Below are 12,881 nucleotides of genomic sequence, written 5' to 3' on the forward strand. Positions count from 1 at the left end.
ATTTAACTGAAGAAGAGCTTCCTTGGCAGCAGTTGATGGGTCGTCCGGAGTCTGATACGCAGTAAAAAGCGATGCTGGCAGAGCAGTCGAAGCAACTGCAGGATCTGAAGCGTGGAGTTGTATTGGTGCAGCGGAAGTCTGAGCAGCTGATCCTGATGGACAACCAGTCGATAGCGGGACAACGAAGGTGACGTTGGTTCGAGCCAGATCTGTCGATTGCTCGACTGCCGCCCCAGGCATCACGGTCAACTGAAGAACCTGGACCTCAGGCGCTTTCCCGCCCAGTTCCTTGTCTTTCCTCCTCCTCCCCCTCAGCGGTACTTCTTCTTCATCATCCGGGAGCACAACAACGTCCTGTGGAACTGCAATAAACAGAGAAAGTTGTACGATAGCTGACAAACAATCCAGTCATCCAGATAAATTCGAATCGGGCAGACTTACTAGCTTTGGAGGTAGTTGCGTCGTCGGTCTCCTCGTCGACTGGATTCTTGTCAATGTCCATGTCAGTCGCAGATGAGGTCGGGCTGTAAAGGTTCATCATCCACTCGGTCAGAACAAAAAAGTCGGTCGGAATAAGAAAATACACGAAGAACATTTACCCGGAAGCAACAGGAACGTCCATCTTGATTCTAGGCAAGGTCTTCCGAACCTTCGAAGGATTGACATTGGGCTGCTTGGTGACCTTCTCAGCCAATTCTGGAGTCGGAGACCGAGCGCGTTTTTGAGATGGAGCACTTGATGCCACAGCTTTACCGCACCTGCCCATGGGATCATGGTGCTGCTTGGATCGACGTTCAGAACGAAGCAGTGAGTCAACTACTTCCTCATCGCCCGACTCATCGCTCTCATCTTCATCATCGTTGGCTGGTGACTCCCACTCGCCGCTCCCCTCCGCACTGTCCTCGCCCTCTTGGTCTTGCTCCAGAGCTTGTTCACCATTGGGCATTGAATACATCTCCGTGTAAATCTACAAAACAAGGGGCCGACTGCAAGTCAGTCGGATCAACAAACAGTCAGAAAACACGTCTAAAAGCTCAGTTGAAATGGCCAAACCTTGTCTGGTTGGTTTCTGTCGCTGAAAGGGTTGACTCTCCTGGCGCCCCTGGGGTTGTCCTTGTTCCCGGTGATACCCCTCAGCCACTCGGCCACTGTTTTGGCCGCCACCTCCTCCCGATGAACCCGAGCGGTGTCACCAGCCCCAGAGTACATCCACATGGAGTGGTCACGAGCTTGGAGTGGTTGGATGCGCCGACTGAGGAACACCTCTAGTAGATCCATGCCAGTGACACCTTGGTTGATCAACTGAACCACTCTCTCGACAAGCATGCATGTCTCCGCCTTCTCCACGGCAATCACTTTCAACGAAGATGGAGTTTGAACACGATCAAAAGAGAAAGGGGGAAGTCCAGTCGACTGGCCTGGCGTCACGATGTCCTGGCAGTAGAACCAGGTCGACTGCCAGCCCCTGACCGACTCTGGAAGAGTCATCGAGGGAAAAGAACTTCTTTTCCTCTTCTGAATACCCAGACCCCCACACATCTGGATAACATGAGTTTTCTCGTCGTTTGAGTTTGCTTTCTTCACTATTTGGGAGCGGATGGTAAAGATGTGCTTGAAAAGACCCCACTGTGGTCGACACCCCAGGAAATTCTCGCACATGGATATGAATGCGGCAAGATACGTGATGGTGTTGGGAGTAAAATGATGGAGTTGGGCCCCAAAGAAATTCAAGAAACCCCGAAAGAAGGGGTGTGGAGGAAGCGAGAAGCCGCGATCGACATGGGTGGCGAGTAGAACGCACTCACCCGGTCGCGGTTGCGGTTCCGTTTCCCCCTCCGGCAGCCGCGCAGACTCGTGGACGATCAGCCCTAACTCGGCCATATCGTCCAAGTCCTCCTGTCGAAGCGAAGATCGGATCCAATCTCCCTGGATCCAACCCAACGGCAGCCCCGAGCGCGATGAAGACCCCCGATTCGTCTTCCTGCTTTTCGCCTCCCGCGTCGCCTTCTTCACGCGTTCCAGCGCCGCCGTTCTCTCCTTCCCCATGGCGGCGGAGCGGTGGCGTCGAGAGTGGAGAAGCCGGATGGGGTGAAGGAGCAAGAGGAAGAAGAAGGAGAATGGGCACGCACAGTGCGGACGCCTCGGTCTCGCCGCTTTTAAAGGCCCACTTCCGAGTGGCTGACGCGTGGGTCCGGGCGATCCTGTCAAATCCCTCAAACAGTCACGCACGGGATAAGTGGCGAAAAAGGTGGCGCAGAAATCGAAACGCCCTGTCTATCCACTTCGCTTACCATGGCACGTTCCGTCTGGCGCGCTCCTACCGAAATTTCGAATCCCGCGAAATCCGGGATCCTCGGCAACTGATCACGCCAAAGATTTCGCATTAAAGATGACACTCGACAGGCGATGTTATAAAAACCAATCGGTAATTGCTGAATCGATCAAGGCGACTGAAACGAAGCCGAAAGTTCCAACACTGGCCTCTATTCAGAGATGAATTCTTGAGAAAGGCAAGATCAACTTCAACCTTCTTTTCACTCGGACCTCAATCCATTCGGGGGCTAATGATGAGGACATAGACCGGGGGTAGGGTAATAGGCCTGACCTATACGTCCTACCTAAGGTCCTTGCCCTAGAAGCAAAGAATTTCAAGAGTAAACAAGGTGGACCCAATAAAGGCGTCGAGTGCAATCCACTCGACCTACCATTCACTCGGAGACTACTTCTTCTTTGAGTCACTCGACTATTCAACCACTCGACCATGTAAAAGACCACTCGACGTACAAGAAGACCTAAAGCCGTTCTGCACAGCAACGGTTTGGCATTTACCCGTATATTTAATGATCATTTGTAACACTTTATTACAGACGTTACCTGTAACGCTCTCTCTTTATGAACATTGAACTCTGTGTAACGGAGGGGAGCTGGAGTCCTGACGCACTCTATATAAGCCACCCCCCCTCCTCTGGGACAAGAGTTCGCACCCCCTGTAACTCACACGCATATAATCCAGTCGACTGCCTCCGGGCTCCGAGACGTAGGGCTGTTACTTCCTCCGAGAAGGGCCTGAACTCGTAAAACTCGCGTGTACAACTCCTCCATAGCTAGGATCTTGCCTCTACATTCCTACCCCCATTCTACTGTCAGACTTAGAACCACGACAACTACCGTTTTCATCACTGTTACACTTGCTACAAAACTACTGCTATCACTGTTATCATTATTGTTACTGTTGTCACTATTATCAAAACTATCATATTATTTTGCTATTGATCACGTTGCTGCAGATAATTAATCTCTAGGTGTGGTTGAATTGACAACTCAGCTGCTAATACCTTTAAATATTCTTTGGTTTCCCTGTTGTCGAATCTATAAATTTGGGTTGAATACTCTATTCTCGAAAATTATTGCGATCTCCTATACTTGTGGGTTATCAAGGAGCGGCAGCAACATCTAGCAGTGTGCAGCGGAGGAGGCGAGGAGGAGCGGCAGCTCGATTTGCTCGCTAGACGGCGGCGCGCGAGAATCTGTCGGTGGCGTGCGAGAGCATCAGCCATTTAATCGGTGGTTCGGTCTCGACAGTAGGTTCAGTTTCGACAATAGGTTTAGTTTCAACATTAGATTCAGTTTACATCACCAACTATACATTCTCTATTGGAGTTGAACTTTTACATCACCAATATACAATATTTGTTGGAGTTGCCTCTTTTTTCAAGATGTAAAATGCACTTCTTGATGATGTAAATTTTACATCTTCAAATTTGCATCATCGTAGATGCTCTTCAAGTTCTTTGACAAGAACTTAAACGAAACCGACGGAAAATAAGCGATTTACAAAGTTGCACACCAGAATTTATGTCAGTTCATACAAGTGTATAACTTTCTCTGATTCTCTCTGCTCTCTGTAAAAGAGAATATGCACATGACCGTCCTTGGTCGCACTTACCACGTCTCTCTCTCTCTCTCTCTCCTCCCGCTTCTTCCTCCACCCTCCCATTTCAGCGAGGAGACGAGAAAACAGTGAGGGCGCGCGCGAAAAAGACTCCACTGGCCCTCTAGGTGTCTCCAGATCACGCCCAAATTCGTGGCTCGTCCAGCCGCGAATTTGGTGGTGCCTTGTGTTGGTGCATTTTCCTAGACCTGTTCTTTCTGTGATTCCTTTTAATCCCTCCCGTGTTCTTGCGGCTGATTTCTTGACGGATTGAAGCGTCAGCGGATTTCTCCGGCTGCGTCTCCGGATTTCCTCGATCCGGGGGGCAATGCGGCTGCGCATTCGGTTCCCTGCCACGGAAGCCCCCCAAATCCCCCGCCATTGGTGATTATTTCTGAGCTTCCTCGCCTTAAAATCGGCGCGTTTCTCGGAGCACCTCGAGGCATCTGATTTCAGTTGGTCATCGCCGCGATTTTACGCGAACTTGGGCGGGGCATTGTTCTGAGTTTTTTTTTTTTTGTCAAAACATTTGTGCCGCGTCACTGGATTTCGTCGGCCAGTTGCTTCAGGGAGCTCACGGATTTGTTGTCCGTCGCCACAAACCTCCCGCCGGTAAGCCGGGGGAATCACATTGCGATGGTCGAGTCGGTGTAGGCAGGAGCAGGCAAAAGATGAGGCGGTGCAGGGGAGAATGGCTCCCCGCGCCGTACATCATCTCCGTGCTGCTCTTCCTACCAATGGCCTGCGGACGATTGCTCATTGGCGCAAGCGACACGTCGCCGCCACCTGCGCTGACACCAACCTTCATCAAGCAAGTTGACGATTGGGTGAGTAAATTTTCTATGTATTTCATCGCACTCGGTAGTAACATCTGTACTGAGATGGTGTCATTCCATAGTTTGTGATCAAGACCAAAAGTAGTTTAGTTTTGGTCATCTTAAGAAGTGAGAATTAACTTATTAAGTACTCCCTCTGTAAACAAATATAAGAGCGTTTAGATCACTACTTTAGTGATCTAAACGCTCCGATATTTCTTTACGGAGGGGGTATCAATCCTTTTGTTAGAGAAAAAACCGGTTCAGGAAGGCAGGAATTGCCACCATCGAGACCATAGAATGATAGAATTGCAAGGATTGCCCGGCTATATTTCTGATATGGTGTTTAGGTTGGTGCCCTCTCTCTATCAGCGCATAGGGTCCACATGTATGAGCTCATGATGCCGGCATTCAGAATTGTCATATGGTGCTCTTCGAATTACCTGTGACAGAAGAGATAAGATCACTGAATTTCTAGTGGTTCCCAGAGGCCACAGCTGTTTATGATTTTACTGCATTGAAAATACTGACTAATACAGATTAAAACCCTGCAAGCAGAAGCAGAGATTTTGAAACAAATTATTAACGTTCCCTCCTGTTAGGTACACATCACTGCACTGGTCGAACATCTTTATGCGCTGATGATATCTTAAATTTTAATTATTACTGCTTATTTAATGAGTAGCATGTGTCGGATTAACTCTGTTATTATTGGTATGATGCATGTAGACTTATTTTTTCCTTAAGTAAGGAATGTGATGATAATATGATATTGTTCGCAAATATAAGATGTTCTAACTTTTTTCTCAATCGGATGTATATAGACATGTTTTAGTGTGTTTGTTCACTAATTTCAAATTTCAGTCTGTATGTAGTCCATTTTGAAATATCCAAAATATCTTATATTTGTGAACAGAGGGAATAGTCTCTAACTGCTGACTCTCACTGGTACTTCATGGTAGTTTATATTTTTAATGGTCTGGTTTATCATATTATTATTCTGAAAAGGATGCACACCCAGTTTATCTCATCAGGATCTGTTATTGATTAATTTTCACGTACTGACAAGGGTGACCACTCGTTATGATATCTATAGGTGGAACACGCGTGGCTCAAATGTGGATTGGACAAGAAAAGCCTTCAAGATGTTAGAAACTACTACAACTACAACCATGTACTTGATATCATCCATAGGATATCTGATAATAAGGGAACTTCCCCTGTCATTGCAAAAGGTGCAGGCCCATTGACACCAGATATCAAGCAAACTTTGCTGACCTGCTTAAGCAAACAGAATTTTGAGGTTCCAAAAAACCTACCCGATGGTTATATCAAAACACTTATCGCCTCAATAAGAGGAGAGCTGACTCCGGGACCTGCTCCTGCAAATGAAGCAGTAAAACCTCCGACAGGGAAACCAGCTGACGGTGCTTCATCAGAAGCAACTACAAAAAAGGCAGTGCCTGCAACTAAATCAGTGGGGAAAAAAGACAGCGATGGCATGCCAACTACCACTATCGTTGGTGTGTCCCTGGTTGTTATCGCACTTTTAGCTCTTCTCTGCGTTGGCTGCTGCATGTTCCGTGAAAGCCAGAGTTCTGCGGCTTCTGCCTATGATAATAAGCAACTCCTGAATCTATGTAATGTCTTGTATCATCCATTTTGCTCCAAGTCAACGTTTTTCTTTCTTCTATCACTGACTTTTATGCTTTCATTTGCAGCGGATTCTTGCAAGTCTTCCAGTGTAAATCTAATAGATGTCACTAAGCTGGGAGCATTGCCATTGCAGTCAGAGGCTGGCCAAAATGGCCATGTGAATCAAAGTTCACAGGAAGGCCCAAACACTGATCAAATTGACTATGTGAGACTAAGTTCACAGGAAGGCCCAAACACTGATCAAAATAACCATGTGAAACTAAGCTCACAGGAAGACGCAAACACTGGTCAAATTAGCTATGTGAAACTAAGCTCACAGGAAGACCCAACCAGTGGTCGAAATAGTGATGCGAAGCTAACTTCGCAGGAAGACCCAAACACTGGCCAAAATAACCATGTGAAGCTCACTTCGCAGGAAAGTGTAAACACTGATCCAGCAATCTACAGCAGTTCCGCCGAGCCAATGGCTGCTTCTGTTGGTTCTGTGCAAGGATCAACACCAATGCCCCAACCAATGATTCCACCTCCAGCACATCCTCAAGTACTTGCGCCTCAACCAAAGGCTCCTCCTTCACCACCAGCTCCTCAAGCACTTGAGCCGCCTCCGAATGCTTCTCCAGTTCTTTCCTCTGGACCTTCACCGCCACCAGCTCCAAAAGCCTCCCCGCCTCCGCCCTCAGGACCCTCACCGCCTACTGCTCCAAAAGCTGCACCACCACCACCACCACCATCAAAATCTGGTGGACCTCTCCCGCCACCACCAGCGCTGCCTGGTTCTTCCAAAATGCGTCCACCACCACTTATGAAGTCAGGCAATAAAACAGACACAGATGCGGATTCTAGTGAAGCTAAAACAAAGCTTAAGCCCTTCTTTTGGGATAAAGTAGCAACAAATGCTAATAAATCAATGGTGTGGGATCACCTTAAAGCTGGATCATTCCAGTAAGTTGGTAGAGATAGCTGAGCTATATATCTAGTTATCTACTACTATTGTAAGATCGCACCATTTTATAACTAAATGGTACTTCTTCACAGGTTAAGTGAGGACGCTATTGAAACACTTTTTGGTTGTAATGCTGACAAGAAGAGCGGTGATGGCAAAAAAGATTTAACATCAAAGGAAGCTGCCCAAGTTGTGAGGATACTTGATCCTAAAAAGGCACAGAATCTGGCCATATCATTGAAGGCGTTGAGTGTTTCAGCAGAGGAAGTTTCTTGTGCAGTTAAGGAAGGTAAGTTTATACTGTGCAAGTGCATAGCTCTTCCTGGACGAAATGCGGCTTCTTCTGATTCTTGCCAGTCTTGTAGATACAGTTATTTTATTTTATTTTTGGGCAAAGCTCCAGTTTTTTTTAAGTTGCAGTGATACATCGAATACTTATCCAGCTTCTGGTCTATAACTCCATGCAATAATATATCAGCTGCGTATATCATTTGTGTCTTCACAATCAGGAGTTACGGCTATTCTTCTGTGCTAAGGACAATGAATCACTTGATTTCATTTGTTTCTTCTATTTTTCAAAGCAAATAGTACACATTTCTGCTAAACTGATGTGAGTCTTGTCCTCTAGGTTAACTCTAATTCTTTAGCTAATAACAAAGTCAGCAAGAGTATGTAGCACACAAGTGATGTCAAATGCTCAAATCGGCATTTGGTTCTAGACTTAACCACATTTGTGTGCATCTGGCCTCCATATTTTGGGAATGGACGCCTCAAGCATGGGTTCATGTGCTTCTGACTATTCTATTTGGACATTTAGAACAAAGAACATGTTGATTAAATCCTATTTCCTGATAACATCTTTTGCCTTATCAATTTCCCTCGATAATTTGTAGGAAATGAACTTCCATCCGACTTGATACAGACCTTAATTAGATGGGTCCCGAATACTGATGAGGAGCTCAGGCTTCGACTATATACTGGGGAACTCTCACAGCTTGGTCCTGCAGAGCAGTTCTTAAAAGCAATCTTCGACATTCCTTATATCTATGAGCGCCTGGATGCATTACTTTTCATGGCTGGTTTACCAGAGGAAGCTTCAAATGTAAAGCAATCTTTTGCCACCTTAGAGGTAATAGCATTACCATTATGACCTACTCCCTCTGTTCCTTTATATAAGGTGTATTTCTTTTTTGATAAAATTCCAGAATGTAAGGTGTATTTCTTCTAATTTCTCATAATTCCCTTGTTAGCCCTCCAGAAATATGGAAAGTATCTCTCTGATGATTGTCTATATCTCTCCTTATAGCAAAAGAAGGAAACTATCTATCTGCCAATTGCATGTATCTCTTACTTTCCTAAAGTTATTGATTTATTTGCCACTACCCAATAAATTGGCCAAGGGTAATTTTGTCCTAACATGTCTATAATTATGTGCCTTGGTCACCGTGCCAAAAATAACACACCTTACATAAAGGAACGGAGGGAGTATTTGGCTTCCACACTATATTCAGTTCTGTTGTATGACTTGTATCAGTTTTGTTTGATGCTCTATAATCCTTTAACCGATGAACATTTTTATCAAGTAATAATAGAGATTATCGTTGTGTAGACGTTACCACTCTTCCTGCACCTTGATGTTTCTACTGATCTTCTTATCTCTGCTATGTTGGCATTTAAATCCTGATCAGATGGCTTGTGAGGAGCTTAAAAACAGCCGTCTATTCTTGAAGTTACTAGAAGCTGTACTTAAAACAGGCAACCGGATGAATGTTGGCACGTTCCGAGGAGGAGCTCAAGCGTTCAAACTAGACACCCTGCTCAAGCTTTCCGACGTCAAAGGAACTGATGGGAAGATAACGCTGCTGCATTTTGTTGTTCAAGAGATAATCCATTCTGAAGGTGTCCGTTCTGCACGGGCTGCAAAGGAGCAGAAGGGCAGCGTATCCAGTGTGGACAACAATGATCTTATTGAAGAGGAGTATAAACAACTAGGTCTGCAGGTTGTGTCCAGTTTAGGAGATGAACTTCAAAATGTCAGGAATGCAGCAATCCTTGATGCAGATCAGTTGACTAGGTCGATAACAAGTGTTGGCCACAGGCTCGGCAAAACCAAAGAATTCTTGAACACAAGCATGAAAAGTCTGGATGAAGATAGTGGGTTTCACCGCAAGCTTGTGCATTTCGTGGAGCAGTCTCAAACTGATGTTACTTTCCTGCTAGAGGAAGAGAAGAAAATACGGTCCTTGGTAAAGAGCACTGTCGATTATTTCCATGGGAGGACAGGGAAGGATGAGGGCCTTCGGTTATTTGTCGTAGTGCGGGATTTTCTCGCAATGCTTGACAAGGTGTGCAATGAGGTGAAAGAAGCATCAAAAGTAGCTCCAAAGAAAACGAAGACTGAAGTTACTCTGCCTTCCCGCACACCCAGGTCTTTTCAAGATCCCCGGCGTAACCTTTTTCCGGCAATTAAAGACCGGAGGGCACATAGTTCAAGCTCTAGTTCTGACGAGGGAAGTTAACTCTAAACGAAGGTACTCTGCCTACCTTTTCCTTCCAGCGCTTGGAGGTTTGCCCTTTGAAAACATTAGTAAGACGAGATGAAAAATGAGAGCTAAAGAAAAAGCAAGAGATAGAAAATTGACGATAAAGCGAACTCTGGCTTTGGTCACTTGTTGCAGCAACAGAATAAAATTGCTGAAGGAAGGCAGTCATCTTCCATAACGTCCTTGACAGGCAATTGTTGCACTTTGGCTCCTATCAAACAAGCAAAGGTGATATTCATGATCAAGATGGAGAAGTCGAAACGGAAGCCGTCGAAAGGGGCGGCGAAGAAAACTGACCCCTTAGTTAGGGCGGGCGTGCAGAACAGGGAGGGAGGAAGAAGCAGCAGGCTGGCTGACTGACTCTGACACTGCCTGCTGTTTTTTCGCTTAGCATTTGTACCATCACAGAAAGGAGAGGAATAAATACAGTATTTTTTTTAGGGGAATAGTGTGTTAGAAAGAAAGAGATGCACCACACAGGCTCATAGACATTGGATTCTTTTGCCTGCGCTTGACAATACTTTTGCAAAGAGCAACGCTGTAAATTGCCATGCTTTCAACTGAAACATCCTGTGTGTTCGCGTCATGTGAGTATAATCTGGGCGACTTGGTGTGCCTTTTGCAATGTGGAGTGAGACCTGGTACCAGATTCGCACTGCTGTGCTGTCGTCGCTTCGTTTCCTCTATCTGTACCTACCGTTTCCGCACCGTCTGGATAGTCAGGGCGCTCAAAACAATGTGCAGCGCTGCTATATTTGGAGTGATAATTGTTTCATCTCCGTGCCATTTCTCTAGGGAATCCTTTTTTATCCCAGCTGGTGTTAGATCGCAAGTATTTCCCGCCTAAGCACTGTTTCCAAATGTCTTGGCTCATCAAAAACTTGGCCATACAAAATCCACAACTCCCCGCCAAAATTCCATTATCCCTAACTCGATCCATAGCACACCTATGGATTGTAAAGGAAAGCACATCCGTAGTCGAAAAGTTACCAAGACTAATGCCAAAATACAGCTTCACAGATTAATTTTAGTAAGTATTTCACAGCTATATCGAGTTTTCTAACCATGAAAGAATTAAGCAAGAATAGACCATGGAAATTTTCAACCAAGAACAGAGTGGTAGAAATTCGCAAGTAAGCAATCCATAGGTGCAACTTTTATAGAACGAACTAGCAACGACTTACACAGGATGTAACCATTGTCCACACCTAGTTTAGCACCGGTACAAGCACACAGATTCAGAAACTAATAGTAGTACTAACATCCTAGAAGTAAAACGCAACACCTAGGCAACATTTAACTGAACACGCTACTACACAGAACTGGATACAGCCGAGCACCCACGACCACCGAGGAGTCGTCATCTAGCTATCGTCGTCGGCAGCCACGGCCTTGCTGCCTCCGGCCTTCTTGGGGAGCAGAAGGTTGTGGATGTTGGGCATGACACCACCGCTGGCGATTGTGACCATGCCGAGCAGGCGGGAGAGCTCCTCGTCGTTGCGGACGGCGAGCTGGATGTGGCGCGGCACGATGCGGGTCTTCTTGTTGTCCCTCGCCGCGTTCCCGGCCAACTCCAGAACCTGCACAAACAAGAGAATCGCAGCGGTTACTTCCAAAATTCCACAAAGTCTCGAGTGCAATTAACAAGCAGAACCGCCTAAGCCCAGACAAATCTGAGAGCAGGCAGAGGCAAGTGTTATCCTCATCCGAAACCCTAGAAATATTCCCCAATTTGCCGAACCAACCACCGATTGACGAGACCGAAAGAGACACCAACCGCTCGAATTCACCACCCAAAGAAGCAAAATCGGGCATCGGGTAACAGAATTCCACGCACCTCAGCGGCGAGATACTCGAGCACGGCGGCGAGGTAGACGGGGGCGCCGGCACCGACCCTCTCGGCGTACTTGCCGGCCTTGAGGAACCGCGCGATCCTGCCGACGGGGAACTGGAGCCCAGCCTTGGAGCTCCTGGAGATGGCCTTCTTGGCAGCGCCCGAGCCGATCGCCTTGCCCCTTCCGGCCATGTCTACAGTGCTTGGAGGGGATCCGCGGTTGTGAAATGGAAAACGAGGCGCCGGGAGGAAGTGCGGAAGCGGTGTGGTGTGGGTATACGGCTGGTAGGCAGGAGCGGTGGGTGGGGATTGGGTTATATAGGCGAGGGGATCCAATGCGAGGAGAGTGCGCGGATCGGTGACGTGGCGGAGATTACGTGCGCCGAGCGGCGAGATCCTGTCCGTCAGATGGGAAGAGCCCTGGGGCGGTTGGTTTTTGGTTTGCCGCCTCGGATTTTCGCCGTTTCGGGGTCGGTCGTACGCCGCCGGCTTCGGGGTTTCTATTCGGCTGTTTTTTTTTCCTTTTAAGAAAGCTACGTGTTTTTCTAGAGGCCCTTGCCTGGTCTTAAGCCCTTACAAATCCAACATGTCCGTCAAAGTGACACAATGTTTAGCAAGCAACAAAGTAAAGCAAAAGAGATACATGCACGAAGGCGACTAATATAGCGGCGTAACGCTAGCATAGACGATGAAGAAAACACTAAAGGCTATCGGGGTAGCAAGGGATGGTGGCTTGCCGGTAGTGTCTCCTATGTCGAACGTCGAAGCTCGGTGCACCTTGCTCGCACCATTGAGACGAGCTCCTCTACATGTTCTTTTGTCCTGTGATTTTGCCAGTAGCTTCTGTAGCTGCAAGAAAGACATCAATTTGTATAACAGATCAGTCAGATGTCTGATGAATTGTCCCTCTATCAAAGCTTTATTCCTTGTTATCCAACGTGACCATGCGGTAAAGATTGTTTGTTATTGTCCGTACGGCACTCCACACAAATCGGGCCATGATGCATCGACATAAGATGTGATCACGATCTTCACATTCCCCACACCAGATGCATTTGCCATCGCCCGGGCCTTTTCTTTTCTGCACCTGGTCACCACTCGTGATTCTATTGCGTGCCATTTGCCACAAAAAGATTTTTATTTTGGCAAGTAATCTTGC

General features: G+C 46.8%; 2 protein-coding genes across 2 annotated transcripts; one reads left to right on the top strand and one right to left on the bottom strand.

Annotated features, from left to right (window-relative positions):
* Positions 1-3,943: 3,943 nt before the first annotated feature.
* On the top strand, positions 3,944-10,328 carry LOC123188367 (formin-like protein 11). The gene is made up of 6 exons (XM_044600451.1): positions 3,944-4,758; positions 5,843-6,386; positions 6,468-7,344; positions 7,438-7,634; positions 8,239-8,474; positions 9,034-10,328. The coding sequence occupies exons 1-6, from the start codon at positions 4,603-4,605 to the stop codon at positions 9,862-9,864; spliced, it is 2,841 nt and encodes a 946-aa protein (XP_044456386.1). The 5' UTR covers positions 3,944-4,602; the 3' UTR covers positions 9,865-10,328.
* A 694-nt stretch (positions 10,329-11,022) lies between these two features.
* Positions 11,023-12,018, bottom strand: LOC123188368 (protein H2A.7-like). Its single transcript, XM_044600452.1, has 2 exons — positions 11,726-12,018; positions 11,023-11,468 (listed from the first exon to the last, which is right to left on the bottom strand). The coding sequence occupies exons 1-2, from the start codon at positions 11,912-11,914 to the stop codon at positions 11,253-11,255; spliced, it is 405 nt and encodes a 134-aa protein (XP_044456387.1). The 5' UTR covers positions 11,915-12,018; the 3' UTR covers positions 11,023-11,252.
* Positions 12,019-12,881: the final 863 nt, after the last annotated feature.

This window comes from Triticum aestivum, chromosome 2A, assembly GCF_018294505.1.
Source record: "Triticum aestivum cultivar Chinese Spring chromosome 2A, IWGSC CS RefSeq v2.1, whole genome shotgun sequence".
In the NCBI taxonomy this organism is placed as follows: Eukaryota; Viridiplantae; Streptophyta; class Magnoliopsida; order Poales; family Poaceae; genus Triticum; species Triticum aestivum.